This window comes from Rissa tridactyla, chromosome 9 (genome assembly GCF_028500815.1).
Source record: "Rissa tridactyla isolate bRisTri1 chromosome 9, bRisTri1.patW.cur.20221130, whole genome shotgun sequence".
NCBI classification, from domain to species: Eukaryota; Metazoa; Chordata; class Aves; order Charadriiformes; family Laridae; genus Rissa; species Rissa tridactyla.
Genome location: NC_071474.1, coordinates 23,521,264 through 23,542,196, shown reverse-complemented (window position 1 = coordinate 23,542,196; position 20,933 = coordinate 23,521,264). Strand labels below are relative to the sequence as shown.

The window sequence follows — 20,933 nt, the reverse complement described above, 5'->3', positions numbered from 1 at the left end:
TGTTCAAGTGGGTAAAGTACAACTAGCACACACAGGCATAAGAAAGGTGAATTTTAAGTTGCTACATGGGAGGAGGTGGGAGAAGGGACTTGTTAGATGACCTAGGAACAGGTTTGAGACATGGGAATTACAACACTGGGCCACAGAAAGACCTTGCAGTAGCGCAGAGAGTGCAAGCAAAGAAGACCAGAGGCTGACTCATGTTTGAGGATGGGGAGGGTCTCAAACTGCAGCTAGAGCTGAAAGAGATAAAAAGCCCAGGAGAAGTGGGGAGGACTGGGATGCAATTAGAGCACTGGGCTTTGTATAGAGTTTTACCACTGTGTTACAGATTGGCTGGACTAATTCTAATTGAGAAGTAAGGTGTGCCAAAGAGAAGGACACTGCAGCGCTAGGAGTGCAAGCTGATCAAATTTGTGTATGCAGAGTATTTATTCAAATGTGTTTGAAGTAGCATAGAAGTCAAGGACTGATTTGCAAATCCAACCACCTGGTCCACCGAGCCGCAGCCAAATTTACACCTGCAGGACTGGGCACTAGAATTTTTTTTCCACAGCCAGGCCTGAAGACAAGGGCAGAACTTGACCCTGGAAGCTGGATTCCAGTCAGTGCTCAGGGAAATCAGTCACCACTAAGCCAGCAGGGACTGTGGCTGAGGTGGCGGAAGAAGTGTGAGATGTGAATGAGAGGGTTAATCGATCCGGGAGAAAAGCTTTGTGACAAAAGCAGTGGGTAGAGGATTTAACAAAGGGTGTATTTCGTGTGTAGTGGTTATAGCAGGTTAATTTCCCAAGGTATTCTCCTAGGAATAAAACCTCAGGGATTGCATACATTCATTTTCCTCTTGCAAATGGGACAAATGATGGCCTTAAAACAAATATGTATTTATTTTCTACATTCCTTAGCACTTGAATAGCCATGATTAAAATGAGGCTGCTTCGTGATTTGCAGCCCTGCAACTCAATTTAGTTCAGTCCTCATGGGACAATGTGTCTGTTGAAGCATATTATAAACAAAGAATCTCAACAAGTTTGCAGGTCGATTGGTAGAAGCAGGCGGCAGTTTGGAGACTTCTGCTGAGTACACCTTTGGGCTGCAAACAGGGCTCTGCCTCTCACCTCCGCAGGGGCTCAGGCTACAGAACTGTTTTGGGAGTAGCAAAGAAAGGGGAGACAGTGGGGAGGGAGAGGAATAGCAGAAATAACATAGTAACAGGACAGAAGGTTATAGCTAAGAACTGTACGGACAGACTTTGCTTTGTGCAACCTTCAGGACAAGGTTCAGGAGTGAGTTTGTGATGAGGTTTTGTATTGTCTAGATCTCTGCCAAACCAGCTTGTTCTTCCCTTGTACAAACAGGGCTTTTGAGAAGAGGAATAAAAGCCAAGATGTGCTGTCTGTTGGCTTCGGTAGTAGGCTTGTCTCACCCTGGGTTGGATTTATCGAACATTTGGACACTCAATCCCTGTCCTGTCTAAATCTCCGCCTGTAGCATCTGACTTCATGCTATGCTAGTTTCTGCAAGGCAGGGAAGCCATATAGGATTGATGGGGTGGTAGGAAGCATGGAGAATTCGGAGAGGGAAGTTGCAGCCTCCAAGACAGTGTGGTGCCGAGGTTTCTGAGTCCAAGTGGAGAGTCCCATGAGGCACAGAGCACTCACACCGGCTCAGGCACTAAAACTGGCACAGCCATCATGTAAGTCTGGCTCTGTGCCTCCCTTAAAAAGCTCTAAATCAGAATAGCTCTTTAGATCTGGCACTCTGAAGTGACTGTTCTATTTCCAGTCCCAGTGGCAAAGTTAGAAGGGACCTGTCTGCCCCATCTTGCATTGCAGAGTGTGTTAAGTAATTTAGCAGAGCTGCGAAATTACTTGCCCGTGGTCACAGATAGCGTCAGTGCAGGACCAGGAGCTGACTCTTATCTCTTAATCTCAGTCTGGTGTCTAACTCCGAAATACCTTTGCACCCAAGATTGCTATCTATTTTCTACATGTGAGAGAATATTATTACAAGTCCATCCTGAAGGATTCTGATAGAAAAATTTCCCAAAATCATGTTGTGTAGTTCCGTGTTCTAACCGAATTGATCCGGCAGCTCTGACCAAAGAGGGGAAGCCTCACGTACCTATTCTCACCCAGTGCTCCCTGCCACTATTCTCAACTGCACGGATTCACTCTTGTGCGCCACCTTTCATACTTCTCAGACCTTGACTGAGCTGATTTCTTTCTTCCAAATTAGTTTTCTGCCAGATTAGTGGGTTGAATCAGTGAGTGCCAGAGCACCCACTGAGTCCAGGGAGTGCCAGAGCTGGTGCTGGGTGCTGGTGGAGGATCTCCATGGGCAAGAGCAGAGGCGCAAGGCCCTTTTCAGCTATTCTTGGATGAGCTCAAGCCTTAACATGTAAGTTCATAATTGACTATGAAATTACCCCACAACCTGCAGTAACTGTGGCTCACAAGTGAGAGAGTGTTTCCTGCCCAGGAGGTGCATAAGCTAGACTCATGTGCAAGTTATTTTCATGCTTTTTGCAGGTTCCCCTATTAACTTCTTTCTCTAATCCCAAAGCTCAGCTGGATTAATATTTATGTCAAGTCACCACACACACACACACACATCCTCCCCAGCAGACTCTCTAACCTTGAGGCTTTTGGGAGCGGTGATTATGCTGCTTACTGCAGCCATGCTCCTTGGAACAAAGCAGACAGAGACTCTGGGCTTCACTCTCCCAACCCAGCAGGATGCAAGCAGTGATGGGCATCCTGCAGAGAGGCTCAACTCTCCCGTGTTATCTTCTCAGGTACGTACGGAAGAATGACTGATGAGAGGTAGGAATTGCTGCTGTCAGCATTGCAGAGCCCAGTAAAGCCGTAATCTCTCCTTCCAGAGCCTCATCTCTCCTCAAGATCTGTCTGCCACTGGCATTCTCTCAAGCTCTCTTCTCTCCACCTTCATTTCCCTGCTCCTCTTTCCCCCTGAACAGTCTATTCAATGCCTTTTGTTCTTAAAATATATATTGAAATAGGTTAGATACTTGCATATTCACTTGTCACTATTCTGAAGAAGCACCTGCTGTAGCACAGTTGCAAGGGGTCAAGCAGGTAACACTAAAGAATCACTTTATAAATCCTACAGAAGCAATAATGACATCACCTCTCAGTTCCTGAAACAGCCCTGCTTAACCATCAGCACAGTCCTTCTTGCCACAGTTTTATCCCATTGTCTGGCTATCAGAGCAAAAAAGTACTTTACTGTCCAACTATCAACATTTCAGCCCTTGTGATCAGCCTGAAGGTGAGAGGACCCCTCAGCCTGACCCTTTGTGGCTCCTCCTGTGTTTTTAGGCCATTTTACTATGCAGTTCGGTGTTCCGAACTGCCTCCAAATGAATGCATGCAGGGAATTTGGTGCAGAAATCCTAGCTAGGGTCCTGGATACAGTATAATCACATTAGCCTGGCAACATGCCCTTGCTGATTAGCCCCCCTTCACCCCTTCTTTAAGCAGAGCTAATTAACCCAAGCACAGCACTGTACCGAAGCTATATTAATTCTTGTGGCTCCAGGGTTGGTTTAGCCAGTGCTACCTTGGGGACGACACCGTGCAGATACATTAACTAGTGTCAGCTGCTCTGTTAGCTTGGAGCTGGGCAAACAGTGCCATTATTCCCACATCTACTCTGCCACAGACCTGTCAGATGGGAGGTTTCCTGTTCGTTGCCACTTTGGACAGGATTTGAAGTGCTGTTCCCAAGATGATTGGTCACCAATGTCCATAGGTTCTCAGGTGACATTCCCAGATTCTTAGAGTCCAAAGGGGTAACGGAGAAGTCCCCTCCTGAGCTAACATCTCAATTCTGTATGTCAGGAAAGCTGCAAAGCTCCCTTACTTTTCTGGTAATGTGTGTGAAGGAGAGGGTAGGGAGTGTGCAGCACTCCAGAAATTAAAGGTGTCTGGAAAATTTAATCAAATGCAAAATTTAATCAGATTTTCTGATTGGAAAAAGTTTGGAGTGTTATGACTGCACTAGTTGTGTATTATCTCAGTCTGTTAAGAGGTGGCCTGAGAACTATTATGTCCCATGTTACTGTCAGAGCATTTGGGGTTGATAACAAGGCTAATAAATTATGTGCTTTATTGATTGTGTCTAGAAGGAAGGGCCTCTGGTGTGCACTGGGCTCGGTGTCTCAGCACTGCCTCTAGGTAGCTTCTTCTGTAATCAGGACTGGGCTTTCTGGCTGGTTTGCAGTCCAGAGTCAGCAAGTGAAAGGAGCAAGATGCAGCTTAAGTTTACAGGAGGGGTCCAGCTTCCCCCCTGACATATTAAAGAATGGCTGGAATAATAAAGGGTCCCCCATCCCCACCTTCTCTGCGTCCCCACCCACATGTGATAGTGGGTCCAAGGAGGTTGCCAAAAAATTGCAACCTGATGTAAGTTCGCCCTCCATTGAGTGGGGATTTGGACCAGATGACTCCCCCAGAGGTCCCTTCCAACTTATATCATCCTTTGACTCTGATTTAAAGTCCCTGAGTGCTTTCAGGCAGTGAGCAGCCAAGATTCGGTGAGAATGGCTGGCTCAGGATTGTGCATCCAGTGCTGCGAGGCAGCTGTCCTTTTACAGATACCACATCCATCTCAATCTTAAAAGAACGTTTGTGAGAAATAGGTAATGGAGTGGTATAAATAATGATTTGTTCTGTTCAGCTCAACCAAAAAATCAGAAGTTTGTGCCAATTGTTTTAAGGTTATTTAATCTTTTTCATGAAAGAATCCTGGGTTTGTTATAAAATGCAAATGTTTTCTGAATGAAACCCTAATGTTTTCTTTTAAAAACATCTTGCAGTGCAAATCGCCTTCCCTTTATGGTCTTAACTAATCTGGGGCCGAGTAGTTTTTGTTCTTGCAAGAATATTTTATTGGTGAACTTACTATTCCTTGAAACAGTTTACCCATATGTTCCAGAGAAGCCCCATTTTGAAGCTGCAAAACATATCTTCTAGATACCTACACGGTGGTGATAAGTCAGCACTTAAAGCAGACAGTTCAGTGCCCAGGTGTGGGAGTGTGTCCATCTCATGGGTGGCAGTGCCTATATGGAGTGTCTGACTGCCATGAAGTGCAGAAATAGGTGCAGTACCCACTCTGTGCTCACGCAAACAATGGAAGGAAGGAGTCAGCAACATTGTGGTGTCATTGTAGCACACCTTTACAGAAGGAAAAATGAAATTGCCCTGTAGATTGCCTTCTGTCAGCAGGTTTACGTTGGGAATTCATCTTGGTTTGCTGTATCAGAGATAGTGTGATTATAGCTAGGATTTTGACATCCTATTTCTGGGAGTGGAAGCCAGACAGATAGTTCTGTTCTTTGAGCGATGGCAATGACAGCCTGGTCGGAGCAGTATGTTTGTGCATGCACGAGCACTGCGTGTGTTGTCACGGAAAGGAAAGTGCTGTTGCCTCAGCAGTTCTTCATATCCCAGTGTGGGATTTCAAACTTCATTATCAGTTTTGAAATTCATTTTGGCACTTGAACTGTAAATAAATAAATAAATACATCATAATGCGAAGAGCTAAGCTCCCTGCTGAGCCATCTCTCCTGGCAAAAGGCTGCTTCCAGCAATACTGATTTCAAATTGCACAGACTCACTGTTCCCTTTTCCCCATCTCTGGCCTTTGTCTGGTGGCAGATTTTAGCTCATCTTGCTCATTCTGCTCTTCTGATGAGAGTAATCTCTTTTCCCCCATCACGCCTCCAAATATGTGGATCCAGTGACACGACTGACATCTCCAAAATATCCTGTGATATGAGTTTCACAGTGCTTAATGAATAATAAAAGATTCATTAACCAGGTCCAAAAGGCTGGACTACAGACTTAACGCTAGGATGTGACTTCTCAAACCTAGCAAGGCATTCTCCTCGGGTGTCTTTCCCAGGCTGGAGCTAGTCTTGGAAAACAAGCTGTTCCTGTAGCCATGAGGTACAAGTTTGTACATAATACATTCATCATTGCACCCCATTGCCATGATGGGCAGGATTAGACCTTAAGACTGTGCACCTGTAAGAGCAGACAAACGGGGCATTGCTCACAACATTTAATGCAAAGAGATTTGTCGCAAAGTTCTTGAATCTGCTCTCCTAGGACCCCTGAAGTTGTCAGACATTTCCATTACTTGCAGCAAAGCCAGACCTTGTCCTCTGGGTGTGTGACAGCCAGCTCAGCACTATATGCTGATGGCACCGTCCCCCGTGGTGGGGTTCCCTCGCTGTGGCCACTGCAGCAATGCAGCCCATGGGAGGAATTAAACAACTGTTTCATCAGGCTCATAATTGACCCTACTCAGTCTGTTGTCATCTCACAGCCCAGAAATGGGATTGTCTGAAGCATAATCCTGGCCTGAATAGGTACTGATTAATAGCAAGGGAGGCAGCTACAGCACCTGATCAGTACAGCCATCCTCAGTGTAATGAATGTTGTATAGAAAGTGGGAAAAAAGCTCCAAGAATTTTGTGCTAGTGTCTGTGGTCTTTGTAACTGGAATAGGCTGCCCAGGGAGGTGGTGGAGTCACCATCCCTGAATGTGTTTAAGAGTCGTTTCGATGTGGTGTTAGGGGATATGGTGTAGGGGAGAACTTTGTAGAGTAGGGTTGATGGTTGGACTCGATGATCCTAAGGGTCTTTTCCAACCTGAATGAGTCTATGATTCTATGATTCTAACACAGCAAGAGATAAAGCTCTACAAAAATTACCCCGTCTTCGGAAGAACTCAGAACCAGGACATTATCTAAAGCTTTTTGCGGAATTCATGTTATTGAATACCTTCCAAAACTGAAGAGTAGATGGACGTGGGCTTAAATTTAGCTCATTAATCAGAAAGCAAAAGTAGCCCTGATAATCTTTGGTGCTGTGCTGGATGTGGTCCGAGTTGTTCTGGTATTGAAATAAGCACCAATTCCTAACCAATCTGCTGCAATTTGCCTGTACCACACTCTGATACCCCCCGACTACCACCCCCCTCATGCAGGCACCCCAGCTGTCTGCCCACTTACTAGTTCAGGTAGAGTTTCCTGTGGTTCCCTCTGTGAGGGAATCCAGCTCCTGCTTCAGCCTCACCTGTGAGCCTGTCCTCTGGCTGCCTGGGGGCTGGAGGCTATGGGAAGGACAGCATATGCCTGAGTGCAGCTCCTCTCAGTCACTTCCCTGTGCTGTGGAGAAGCCAGCCCTGCGCACATTTAATTTTATGAACGTCTGTATTCTTGCTGAAAAACAGCAGGGCAGTGCTCATGAGCCTGAGTATGTATGTAGAGCCAACTGCGTTCATAAGTGTTGGCAGACTCAGGATAAACTGCGATAGCCTGTACCAGTTACAGTTCTCGGCGAAATTTCAGGAAGAGAAAAGAGCAAAATCATATTTGCTAGGACTCATGCTAAATAAGATCAAGCATGGAGCTCTGCAAAGGGACACCAATAGAGATCGCAGCAGCAGTGTTGGCATGATTTTATTGCGTTCAAAAGTTCCCTTTTCTTCCCTTAAACCACTTCCTCCTGGAGTCATTTGGCTCCATGAGAATGTGTGTCTTGATCATTTTGAGTAAGATGTATATCTGTCCATAGAGCAAATCCCAAGGATGGGAATAAGAATGGCTTAAAAGACAAAAAAAATAGAACTCGGCATTTATTTGGTTTTGATGATTACTAAATGCTGGGGAGCTGCACTGTTTTACTCCTAATCATAGGTCAGAGAAAATAAAACAAAGATGCTACTGTGTCCCATCAAGACACTCCATCTGGCTTGATCTTTACTCCATGAAGCACTAATCCACTTGAGAGCGCCACAGCATTGTACGTTGTGGCTGCTTATGTGTATCTTACTCCAGTATCACAGGATATATACTACCAGCACTCAAAATACTGTCAGAGCCTTATAATTTTTCACTTAAATGAAAATGCATTACTCTGCTTGATTCTCCTTTGTCTTACACAAGTGCATCTCTGTTGACTTCCATGGAGGCCAGATGTGGAGACTGTAACCAAGATTAAACTCTGTCCCACCGTGATTGCAGCCTGTTTCTGGAAGAATGCAAGCAGTAGAGCTCTGTATAGGAAATGTGTATTTGTCTGTGGATAGAGGGAGACAAGCATCCCAAATGCCTCCATTACAGTAGGTTATGTGCGCATGCCCATGTCGGTAGGCATAGTGTGTGTGTTTGAATTAACCGAGATGCAAAAATGGAAATCAAGGATTTTCTGAAGCTCTGAAAAATCATGTGTGTGGACCAAAAGAGGACTCAAAGAGGCGTCAACGCCAGGACCGGGCTGGGAGCAGCCCTTCTCAGATGCAGGATCTTTTCTATATTCAGAAGTAGGGCAAGGAAATAGTCCAGCCATTTCAGACAGTGATTTATTACTGCCAGAGAGGAGGGTTCATGACAGAGATTGAGGGCATGGAAGGAGTTAAAAATCTTTAATTCCCTTTGGACTGTGAATGATCTGAGCTTTAGTTGAAGGGGAGAGGAGTGGGCAGACAACTAGGGAAAGTGGTCAGTTCTAGAAGGAAAAATACTCAGCTAAATGGTTTCCTTTTGATATATTAATACCTCCTTCAAGGGCTTATTTGAAGAAAAACAGACTTAAGAAAATGAGTTAGGATTTAAATGGACTCGATTGTCTTCGGAGAGATTTAAATAATTCCTGAATGAGTCTTTTTGGTTGAACTCAGAGAGGCCACTAATCTCTATGTGTTCCTCTGAGCACAGGTCAGGCTGAGGACATGGAGACAAGTAGGAAGACGGAACAGAGAAGTGCAAGGGAGAAAAGAGGCAAAAGGGGGCTGCCGGGTTAGGGCTGCCCGCGTCTGAAAGGCACTCAAAGGGGTGCCAACTCAAGGGGGCATGAAGAGGCTCTAGAGAGTGCCAGATTGGCATGCTATCAGGGCCTCAGTTAAAAAAAGGAAGACCTGTAAATTCAGGGTTATCAGGCAAAGTCTTTAATCTCCACACACTCTGCTGTTCATGTTCATCACACGATTACCCTTACCCCTTTGCTTTGTCCTATCGCTGTGTTGCTGGTGACCTCAGGACTGATCTCCTTTAGAGCTTAGAGCTGAGAGGAGACACGTACATCCCACTGCACTTCAAAAGACCTTCCCTGAGGCAGTCTTTTAGTGGGCTTTTGGTTAGTCGCTATTGGTGCTTGACACTGCAAGCGTGGTGGCCTTCAGCCTGGCTGAGCAGCTCCAAGGAAAGGGGGAGAACCTCAGGTGAATCTTCAGTTTATCAAACACAGAGAGAAGGGGCTGATGCTTTCATTTCTGAGCACCTCTGCAGGACTCCACCTCTGTGCAAGGGAGAGTTAAGAGCCCACAAAACTCTCCAGCTGGCCTGGGTGAGAGGAGGTAGCACTAGCAAAGACAGGAGAGTCAAAATTTGTTCCTCTTGTTAACTACGACAGAGAATTATGGTTTCTTACTTTGTAATTTTCATTTATAACCATGTTTTTAATTTGTAATTGGAAGCAGAACCTTGTCTAGGGACAGTGATTGTAGGAGAATCTGACAAGCCCTAGGGACTTCCTAGAGCAGTAATTTATTGCTCTTTGTTACAAAGCCATAAATCCGTGTACAGTAGTGAATAAGCAAAGAGTCTGAGTTGCCCCATCCAACCTGTGCTTGTGAGTCTGAGAAGCAGGGGGTATTTTTCCCGAGAAGCAAAGGTCAGATGAAGATTAATCGCAAGTGCTTATGGTGGAGAGAAGAGGGGTAGCAGGCAGGGTAGAGGGCTAAAACTGAGAGTATAAGGTGATGTTTTTGGCAAATGATTTATTCAACAAAAATGCAGCCTTAAAACAAGCAGAACTGTTTGTGGATTTAGGATAAATTTAATAAACCTGAGTCAGCAAAAGTAATGCTTAATGATTTCCCTTTCCATGATGAATGTCCTGCGTGTCCTATGTCCAATTTGCCAGGTCCCATGGATTTCTTAAATGCTGCAGCGCATCTCCAGTGGTAGTAGACATCTATGTTTAGGTATCTGAGCCAAGCCCTTAAACTTTCTGCATTCAAGAGCATAACCTGCAGAGTCCTTGATGGGCTCAGACCAGTGAGTTTTCCACACATGAGATGTTGGTTTCTGCTCCATTTATCTTCCTCGTTGACTAGCTGCAGCCTCTGTGCAGCACCCAGTGTAGCGCCGCCCGACACAAGGCCCTGCCAGTCGCTACAGAACTTCCGCAATCCAAATAATAAAGTGCAGCGTTCATTGCCAATTCTCCGCCTGGCTCCCCGTGGGGAGGTGGTGACTCACTTGACTTTGATCATGCTGTAGTGATCATGAATATTTACAGCCAGCTCCTCTGCTGCTTGCTACAGACAAAAAGCTCTGGAAATGCCAGGAAACCCCGAGTGTCCCCTCTGCCACCTTGGCTTCTTAGAGTAATTCCTTCTCCTCTCTGCTGCAGATCAAGTTGTTAGCATGCAAGGCAGTGTCAGCACAGACTGTACTGAGAGCAGAGTGACACCGGTGTGTGCAGGAGAGGTCTGTAATGAGCAGAAGTTTGGTAATTAGGCACTTCAGCACAAGCTGCAGTAAAGAGACATTCAGGGACAGATTTATCAGGGAGAAGAGAGGAAAGAGGGATAGCAAAGGGGGAGCATAGTCCTTTTGCCGGCATTATTTAGTGTGGTGCATGCTCAGGATCGTGTTCTGTACTGCGTACCAGTGGGAGGGAGCATGACCATTGCAATGCACACACCTTGTCCCTGCAGCACCTTCGGGGCAAGTGGACCCATTTACAGTCCCGTGCCCTTGAGGAAGTGCCATTTACTCATAGGAAGCACCATTCATCCCCACATACTGCTCTGGCATCAGTCCATGTGCCCTTGTATTCCCCTCTAAATGACATGATGGAAATGCAAATCGTTAGGTAAAAATACGGACAGGTTAGACAGCACAAGTGCATGGGGCAATAGGGGCCCAGCAAAAGGTGAAATAAACCTGGACCTGTGCAGCCTAGGTGGGAAAGCAAAGGTCCATCATAGCTGGGTAGAGGAGAACAGAGGAGAGGAAAAGCAGGCCACGGGTGCTGCAGCTTCAGCTGAATAACTGTGAGATTTCTGTCTGTGTGTGTGTCCTTCAGTTTGCGACTGTGAACATCCAAGGCAGGACTGTGTTCTACTGTTTGGGGCAGCCCCTCGTAGAGCATGTTCCTGTGCTTGGCTGAGGCCTGAAAGTGCTGCACATCACTGGTTTAGAGCCAAGCTGCCAGGTCATGCTCCCTGGCCACCAGTCTGCTCTGTGCCATGGAAAAACCTTCTGTTGAGGGCACGTTATACTTCTTACTCTCATTCTGCACAGGGTTTGGACAGTCTTCACTCAGATTTATTTGCTGAGGGGAGATTCCTAGCTGAGCACTTCTTACGCATCTCTGCTCCCCACTTTTGCTGTGTGTGTATGGGAGAACAGGCTCCCGGGCTGCTCAGCACCCAGGGAATGAGGAGCTGTCTCCACGGTTTAAAAGTTAAAACACAGGGCAACCATTTGGGGAATATAACAAAGGTGTCTGCAGGCTCCCCATGTGTTCAGACAGTTACTCCCTCCTGCATCAGATACATCTGTGTGGGCCTGGCTTGACCTGAAGGAATCAGGTATGGGTACGGTCTAGCATGTCCTTGTCCATGAGCAGGCGCCATTTGTTGAACGTCCTGGTGACTCCTTCTCTTCCTCTCTCCCCTGCACAGTACAAACAAGTGGAGCAGTATATGTCCTTCCACAAGCTCCCTGCAGACATGCGGCAGCGCATCCATGATTACTATGAGCACCGCTACCAGGGGAAGATGTTTGATGAGGAGAGCATCCTGGGAGAGCTGAGTGAGCCCCTCCGAGAGGTAAGGAGGGGGCGGTGAATGGGCAATGCATGTTCCTGTCTCCTTTGGCAGCTGTGGAGTTCCTGGTGCGCAGTGTCCTGTCCCTGTGCTTTGCAGAGGACGCCATCAGTTGATGGGAGTGGTGGGAGGCCAGCTTTCCCATTAGCACTGGCCGTGCATGTGCTCTAATGTCGTGCACAGCAGAGGCAGCACATCCGTGGGTCTGAGCAGCCATAAAGGCCCCGTTTTGCTTGGGGCTCTACCTGTTCCTGTATTGTGCCTAATTTTCTGGGAGAGCAAGGCCAATAAGAACATGGTCCACAGCTTGGCTACGTCCCTATCGGAGACAGTTTCATTCAGAGGGAGCAGCTGTCCTAGCCATTGGTGTAAGTTAGGTATTCCTTTGCCTTGGTCACAGCAGAAGTCACTGCTGTGGAGAGAGAAACACAGGCTTTTCGCATTTGCAGGGCTCCTGCCTGAGTCTATTAATTGCTGCAGCACAAGTGGTGTCTGACATAAAGGCAGTGGGAGCTGCAATACGCAGGCCCTGCCACCCCACTCATCATGTGAATAGGTACATCTTGTCGCCTTCTGAGGCCGTGGCAATGTCCTCCCTATTCCCAAAGAACCCCTGCAGGAGAGCACTCTGGAAAGTGCCTTGCTATTTCCTCGCACTTCTGCAAGACCCTTTCCCTCCCCATGCTCATATGCACCACAGCTCCCATCTTGTGCTCCCTAATATTAAGCTGTATCTCATGTATTTATATAAACCGCTCTGCAGTGTGTTGGCCTCATCTGTGCCCCATCCATCAGCTGTACCAGCATATAGAGTGAAAGGGAAGGAGGAGCCTGCTAGCAGGGCCCACGCTTGAAAGGATTCTCTACAGAACCACCCGCCCTCCCCTAGCTGAAGCCTCGCAATGCAGGTTCTCCCTACTACATGCCTCTAATATATCACACGCAAGCACCAGAAGTGGTCTTCCTCCTGTCTTTCCCCCCAGTCATGTGCCTCTATAGGAGAGAGAAGAGCTGAGGATCTACCAGCCATATATTAAATCTAGTTCTGCCAAAGTCTAAAGGGGTTGAAAAGAACCCTGAAAAACCCCAGTAAGGAGGAGACAGATGCTTCCCCAGCCCTTTCTTTCTGCTCCAGTCACCCAGATTCTCCTTCCCTGCTTGGCTGGGGAACATTGTGCTGAGGTGATTTGCTCAATATCACTTTCTGCCACTTTCTGAGTCTGAGCTGACATGGCATAGAGCAGCTCCTGTGCATTGGAAAGTGCTGTCATACCCTCCAAGTGACACCAAGCCACAGGAGGAGGCACACTCCCTGTCTGCTATATGACAGCTGAACAGCTGAATTGGGTTTTCTTCATCTGAGGTTGATGATCCAGCCCATGCCCCAGTGACCGGTGGGCACCTCTCCCTCCCCTCTCTTGACACTGTCCCCAGCTGCTCAGGATAATTCTTTCTCTGAGCTCCTTGGCACATTTGTGCTCTTTAATAGCTCATTGACAAGGAAGGGCAACAGAAAATGTAGGGCTGCCAAGGTGAGTTATAACATTTTCCCAGAGAGGAGCCCTGGGCTTTTTCATACAGCATTTCACCAGTGCTATGCACCCCCAAGGTTTCCTGCAGAAAGAGGTATATTGTGTGTATTTGGGAGGTGGCGGGGTATCATCCTTGCTCAAAGAGAAAGCATATGAATGAAATCAGTGAAGCATGGTGTCAAGCTGTCAGCTTCAGCTCGCACTGCTACAATGCTCTGAGCATCCAGAGGCCATTCCAGCCTGCACTGGGGGAGCCAGACTAAGGGAACAGCATTTTTTTTCCCCACTTTCTAATGTACAGGTCAAGTGGGGAATCTTCATAGGTTATTAGATGTTGACTAAATGTATATGTCTGTCTTTTCTGCTCCTTGTCCCGTCTTTTCTCCCCCCTCCCTCTCTCTCTTTCTCTCTCTCTCTTTTGCATCACATCATGGTCAGGAAATCATAAACTTCAACTGCCGGAAGCTGGTTGCCTCCATGCCCCTCTTTGCCAATGCAGATCCCAACTTTGTGACATCCATGTTGACCAAGTTGCGGTTCGAGGTGTTTCAGCCAGGGGATTACATCATCCGGGAGGGCACCATTGGCAAGAAGATGTACTTCATCCAGCACGGGGTGGTGAGCGTCCTCACCAAAGGCAACAAGGAGACCAAGCTGGCAGATGGCTCCTACTTTGGAGGTGTGTGTTAGTCCATCACCCTTACACAGCAATACTCACTGCTATTGCTCATACAATCCTTAGCTTATCCTGGATGCACAGGGATGGCAGCATGTGGAACTGATACCCCAGGCACCTCCTCCTCCACCCTCTGTCTGTGTTCATCACACCTGTCTTGCAGCAATGGGAGGTGTCTGGGACTTACGGGAAATGCGGGAGTCTAGATAATAAATAATAGCAAAACGGAGAAGGGAAACTTAGTTCTTGTAGCTTCATTTCTTTTTGCCCCAAGCGAACTGACAGATCTGTGAAGCTGCAAACCTAAAGGAAAAAAACGGAGCATTCTCAATTCTCCAAGCACATTTATATGTTGCCTAGTCCTACTGTCTGTCATCCATCATACGAGGTACTGTATAAACATGGAGGAAAAAACATAGTCCATCATCTTCTCAGCCTGTGGCTCAGCAAAATGTCGTGAAGGTCATCAGGCAGGCGTGATGTATCAGCAGCAGAGCTCGGGAACAGTGAAACTAGCATAAGGTCAGAAAAGACTGTAAGAGAAGATTTAGGATATTGCTTTTATGAGTAACACAGAGACACTCCTCCTTTCAGAGCCTCACAGAGACCTCGCTGACAGCTCAAGACAGACAGTTCTCTGGTAGATGCATGTTTGAGTACAAGCACTGAATGCACCACAATTAATGGCCTACTGAGAGGGGAGAGGATGAAACCTGCCTTTCCTTCCCTTCTATAAGGCCTTTTCTCCTATTAAAAAATCCCTGTCATGCATTTCCTGCACTCTTCTTAGACTCTTAGTTCCTTGTAAACAACCTGTCTGCACCTACCTGGAGTACAAGGATTTTGCACCTCCCTAGCCAGTTGGGTCAGTTTGCTGGGATTTGGAGTTACAGCATTGGAGTCAGGATACCCCGACTGACAGATCTGATTAAAATTGCCTGTGACATTCGATGTGGTTTAGATACCATACACACAACTCCTCACACACATTCAAATCCGGCACTGCCTCATAAACTGAATTTTCTTAGGGAAGCAGCCTAATAACGCACTTATAACCTTGTAGTGCTGCTATACCAGTGCTTTGGGGTAGACTCGGAATGAATCCTGAGGGTGGTGCTGGTGGATTGACACCCAACATACAGCAGAGAGAAGTGCGCTGTCAGTCTTTAGGTCACACTGCCTGTCTTAGCTGCCCATATGTGTGTATTCAGTGGAAAAGCAGGACTCTGGAGCTCTCCGCTGAGTGTTGAAGGAACGTCTGTGCCCAAGTCAGGCATTTATGTTAGAGTCAAGGGCTTTCTGTGCTGTAACCAGCTAAGCATCCTCCTACGAGTAGCTGACTGCAGTGTAAATACACCGAGAGTTGGTAGGTGCCACTAACTTGGCTTTCCCTGACAACCTGTAAGCTTGTGGCGCATCTACAAAAAACTGAAAACTTTGAAAAGACAAATGTTCCAGGTGTGGCGATCAAAATTAGTACCAGGCACCAAGGCCCCAGCTCAGCACAGAGCCTTTACTACAAATCTAGAGAGAGAATTAGCTTGAATGAGAGCACGGCTTGACCTTCTGCTCCCAGTGCCCATGACGAGCTGCGCTTCTCCATTCTGAATGCACAAATGATATCTTTGATAATCCACCATAACAAAACATGACTGGCTAATTAGATCAGCAGAATCCCTGAGGTGCAATTGTGTGTAGCAGCTGACACAACTGAGCCCCCTGGTATTCTTAAATGTTACTGCTTATGCAGAATATAGCCCCTGTTCATGTTTTCAGTGGGAGTGCAGGTAGAGTCCAGCCAGCGAGGAGCGTGGGTGGCAGGCAGGACTGCCCGTGTGACAGTGCCAGGTCTTGTATCACAGGAGTGATGGTGTTTATCCCCATGTTCTCAGGCTGGGTCTTTCATTCCAGAAATTTGCCTGCTGACCCGCGGCCGGCGCACAGCCAGTGTGCGAGCTGATACCTACTGCCGGCTCTACTCCCTCTCAGTGGACAACTTCAACGAGGTGCTGGAAGAGTATCCCATGATGCGGCGAGCTTTTGAAACCGTGGCTCTTGACAGACTGGACAGAATTGGTAAGTAGAAGGTGTGAGGGTCTCCTTCCTAGTACCTGCTGCCCTGGCACCCCACCTCCAGGCTTGGTCCCTAGTTCCTTTGCTGGAGTTGTGAACTGAAGGAGATCCCAGCCTGTCTCTCCTTGCCTGACTTCAGCTCCTACAAGGAGCCTCATTCATAATCAGTTAAATCCACATCCTTCTCTCTTTTTCTTTCGCACACACATTTTTGCCAGCTCCTGTTTCCATTTGTTTCCCTTGCCAAGAGTTCTTTTTGAATAACCAAGATCTGCAATCTGAGGCCATTGGGGCCATGTTGGTGAATTCACTAGACCTTGAATTTTAGCTGAGAATGTGTAAATACCCACAGCCTCCCAGGTTCAAGAGAAAACAGACCGGGGTGTGAGTCCAAAGTCCTGCAAGCAAACCCCAGTATTTCAGTGAAATGTTCTGTGGCAGAAATCATCTCTCAGCGTGCAGACTGGAGTGTTTGTTAGAGTGTGACCTGGTTTTGCAGAGATGCTGGCTAGGGTAAGACTGTATGGGTTATTGGTATTAATTTTTTATAAAACAAAAGCTAGCAACCACGTTGATAAGGAAGAATATTCTTCTCTGGTGTATTAATGCATAATGAAATCCAGACCATAATGCTCCTTTTTGGGACAGTGTTTGTTTCTGTTGATAGTTGACAAGCAACTGGAGAAGCAGGAAGTACTGTAGGGAAAGCTTTGGGTGCTTTCTGATCCTAAAGAGACTCCTGTGCAAAGCCATCAGCAAAACACAATCACAAAGCACCTGCCCAGCTGTCCGTTACAGTCCAACTATAAACATATTCAGTAGAAATAGCCACCTGATTGAACAAAGGCGCGGAACAATTGATAAAAATCTAACCTCCCACAGCCCAAATTAAACGCAATTAACCAAAGAGTATTATTGAATTGCTATAGCTCATAGGGACCCATCCCAGGATGCTCTCCTGACCTGTGTGAGACATAACCTGTGCTGCAGACATCCTTGTCTAACTAGAGAAGACCAGGATAACGTTCCTTGGTCACAGCCAGAGACGTTTAACGCAGAGAGATTAAGTGACTTATGCAAGGTCATGCAAGAAGTCTGCAGAGCTGGGGACTGAGCATTTCAGAGTTCCAGTGTAACTTCTTTAGCTTCTTATTATACGTCTCTTTAAACTGCATGCATTTTCATTGCTTTTCAGAATCATAAAGGTCAGCGCAGGTCTGAATACAATGCAGAAGGCAAGGAGGATAATGGGGTGAGGGGGGTAGGGAATAAGCTGGCATCCCAGCAAGGGGTGCAGTGCCTCTGGGGCTTTTCATGCCAGGAACATTGTATTCTGTGCATCTCATTACCTGCTGCAAATCAGAAAGTGTGACCCCTGAGGAAAAGGTTATGAGCTAAATATGTAGAGTTTGGCAAAGCCCATGCTAATGAGGCCCTAGTGTAAGTGGCAATAGTCCCATCACTTGGGTTATTTAAATTGGACTGAACAAACCGCTAAGAAAATGTAATGTCAGGCACAACCAGGGATGGGCCAGCTTGACATTATCTCAAATGCTTTGGCTTTGGAAGGTCGGTGCTGCTCAGCTTCCTAGCCTGATGCTCTCTGTGACTGTGCATGCAGGTAGGCAAGGGTGTCCTGTGCTCCTTGGGTTTTGCTTTGTGTACTGCTGCACGCATAACTAAAATTCATGGAAAATTCCGAACCAGCATAAAGAACCTCCCATGCTTCTTCCCGTAGGGAGAAATTCCCCTCCGCACGCAGCTGCAAAATGTCAACATAAGGTCAGAAGGTGACACAGAGCAACTGGAATAACAGACCCTTTGGTGCAGAGCTCTGGCATTGTTCTCCCCTCCTTATTCCCATTCTGCTGACCTGGGACAACATCAGTCCCTATGCCAGAGGGCAGAGACTTTCAGAGTCGTACATTGAAAATCCTAATGCTGCCCATTTCCCTGGCAGTCAGACCTGAGAGCCGCCTGTTCTCTCAACTTGACATCCTCCATTATTGCAAAATAGCACCTTCATAGTACCTTCCAGCCCTGTTGTGCCCAACATTCTTTGGCTGGAATTTCCCAAAAGAGCCTAAGGGAGTTAAACGCACCCTACTCAAATTGGCAGATCCCGTGGGAATCCCTATCTTTATAAATAAGACATTTCTTCACCTTCCCCCGAAATGTGCGTCATCCAGAAGGAGCAGCGCAGTAGCTGTGTAACAGCATGTGACTTTTTAGGGAAGACGAGATTACTGCATTCTGCTGAGACTCTCCCTGAAAGTAGAGGGAGCATTCTAGAAGACTGAAGTTAAGGAACAGCAGTTCATAAAAGCCAGGTATGAACAGAAGCAGGACTATATTTTTCGTTCCTGCTATGTTCAGCTCAGGATCTGTACATGAGATAGAAGCAAATGGGAGCCTCTTTCCAAGTCAGCAGTGCATTCACCAACTCCCTTCTACCCAGACGACAACATGTCCTTGAGAGGCCCGTGCCTTGCTGAGTACATGAAATGATTCAGAGGGCCCTATCGCTCTTCTGGTACCAGGATGAGATCCATCCAGTATTCCCCCTGTGCACCAAGGAACCAAGAGAGTAGGGAAAAAAATCTCAGCCCATCCAGTCACAGTGATTGGAGAGATGTTTACAGGATTACCTGCTACACAGAGGATTCGGAAAGCATGGTCTAAGCTTGTCCAGGTAGCAGGGAGACAGGATGAGAACGTAAGACCTCATTCCTTGAAGCAACAGGAGCAGTACTGGTTGACTGGACGTGCGATGAGGCATTCACATGGCAGAGCAAATGCAGTTTGAAGGCCTGTGGCTAGGCAGAGGGGAAGGAGAGGGGCAGAGGCACCCCAATCTGTGTGCCCCCATCGCTTCCTGCTGGTAGATGGGCAGCATGGCAGCATGAAGGGCACAGCCCCCCAGGGAGCTGTCAGCTACATTGATCGCTTGGCAAAGAGCACATTGATGTATCCTTCTAACCTCCCTTGTTAATGGGAATTGATACTGGCATCCTGCCTGTGCCATGCATGGCTGGGGAAGAAGTTTCCCAGGTGTTTTGCACTTGCAGAGCTCTCTAAATACTGGAAGGGATTAGTCTCCATGAATTGACTGAAGGGGGGATTCTACAAAGATTTGCGTCCCTGCTTAACTCTGCTCTCTGAGTAACTTCCGACTCTAAGGAGCTCCTCAGCCTGCAGAATGTCACACACATAACTCTCCACAGGCTCAGGGCTTGAAGATTGAGACTCAAGAAAATCAGGTTGATCACCAATTAATGATCATTTTATCACCGATTAAATCTTCCTCTTTTTCTTGTGCTTGACCAAGCTATAAAATTCTTTGTAGTATTTGTGTGTTGAAATGATTTGTTCATTTCTCCAGTGAGTAATTCTTTGAGAAGCATCTGTGAATTGTCCCAGTTTGTGATGTGTCAGTTAGTTACGCAAGTTGCATCATTCTGTTCCTGACTGGCTTTGAAACTGGCTTTCAGTGACTGTTGAAGCTTAAAATATTAGATTTTCACAAGTATTTGCACTTGTAAAACACAACCACTCAAATGTCCATTGAAAGAAAATACGATACAGGTCATGAATATTGTCGAATCAAAATTCACTCATGTGTTCCAAAAATATTGGGGGGCAATTATTTTCCATTGTTCGTTGTGCTGTAACAAATATGATAGATGTCTGTTGTAAGGTTGCTTACCATCCGTATCAAGGTCACTGGTCATACACAAGGTCACTGAAGGCATACTTAAAGCCAGAGGAAATTATTTTTTCCTTTTCATCAGGAATTTTTCACCAGGTAGTTTGAAATGTACACATTTTGAATGCCAGTTCTGTATGTTTTGATACAAGGATCCCAGTTAACCCAGGATTATAAGTGCCTTGTGTTTCCTCCAGGCATTGCAGATGCTAAAAAAACAAAGAAAAGCTAAGACAACATGATACCAGTCTCTAAATATAGCTATGTAATATTATTGCGGTACAAGAGTATCTGTTCAAGATATTATAGTGGGAGAAGTTTTTAAAGCTTTATCATATAAACAAGCCACAACAATAGCCATTCCCAAACTTTTTGACTGGGCACCCTATTTGTCAGCTTGCGATCACGCTTCTGCCATTGAAATCCTGTTGGGTTTGCAACCCCGCTTGTCTAGGGCATGACTAATACTCGGGGATCTGCTGCCTCAGAGGAAGGGCTGGCCTGTGTGAGGCTAGGTGAACTGTGAATGAGAAGATCTGGGATCCCTGCCAAGCCCTGCCACAGATTCCCTCTTTGTCCTTGTCATGCCTTTGCTCTGTGCCTCAATTCCTCATCCCTTCTACAGGGAAAATAACACTAACAAAGGTGGAGCTCGGGCTCTGAATGCTTCTTAGCTGCCTATTCCCTTGTGGCAGGTGCCATGCAAGATCACATGAATAAATGAAACGGACTGAAATGTGTATAAATAAAACAATATGTACTCAGCATAAATTTTACACTGTATCCACATTGTAGTCCCAAATTTGTTTACTGTATGCAGGTGAGTAACCCGCAAAGAGCTGCACATGTGAGATGAGCAAGCAGATTTGGTCATAAGGCTATATAAATATATATATATATATGCTTCTTATTTGACGCTGCTGATACAGGCACAGGTGATGTAAAGATACAAGTTCCTGTGGCCCAGGTATACAATGCTAGAGCGTGTGTGCTTCGGGAGGAAGCTTGATTTCAAAATCATGTTGAACTCTGCCCAGTCCTTTAAGGAGGTGGAATCTTATTATCCAAGTAC

The 20,933-nt window shown here is 46.4% G+C and overlaps 1 protein-coding gene across 1 annotated transcript in view; it reads left to right on the top strand.

Annotated features, from left to right (window-relative positions):
• Nucleotides 1-20,933, top strand: part of HCN4 (hyperpolarization activated cyclic nucleotide gated potassium channel 4) — a 103,374-nt gene that overhangs the window by 72,373 nt on the left and 10,068 nt on the right. Inside the window, exons 5-7 of the mRNA XM_054214174.1 lie at nucleotides 11,731-11,877; nucleotides 13,845-14,085; nucleotides 15,994-16,158. Of these exons, the coding sequence (XP_054070149.1) occupies nucleotides 11,731-11,877; nucleotides 13,845-14,085; nucleotides 15,994-16,158 (553 nt within the window). The remainder of the gene's footprint in view (nucleotides 1-11,730; nucleotides 11,878-13,844; nucleotides 14,086-15,993; nucleotides 16,159-20,933) is intronic.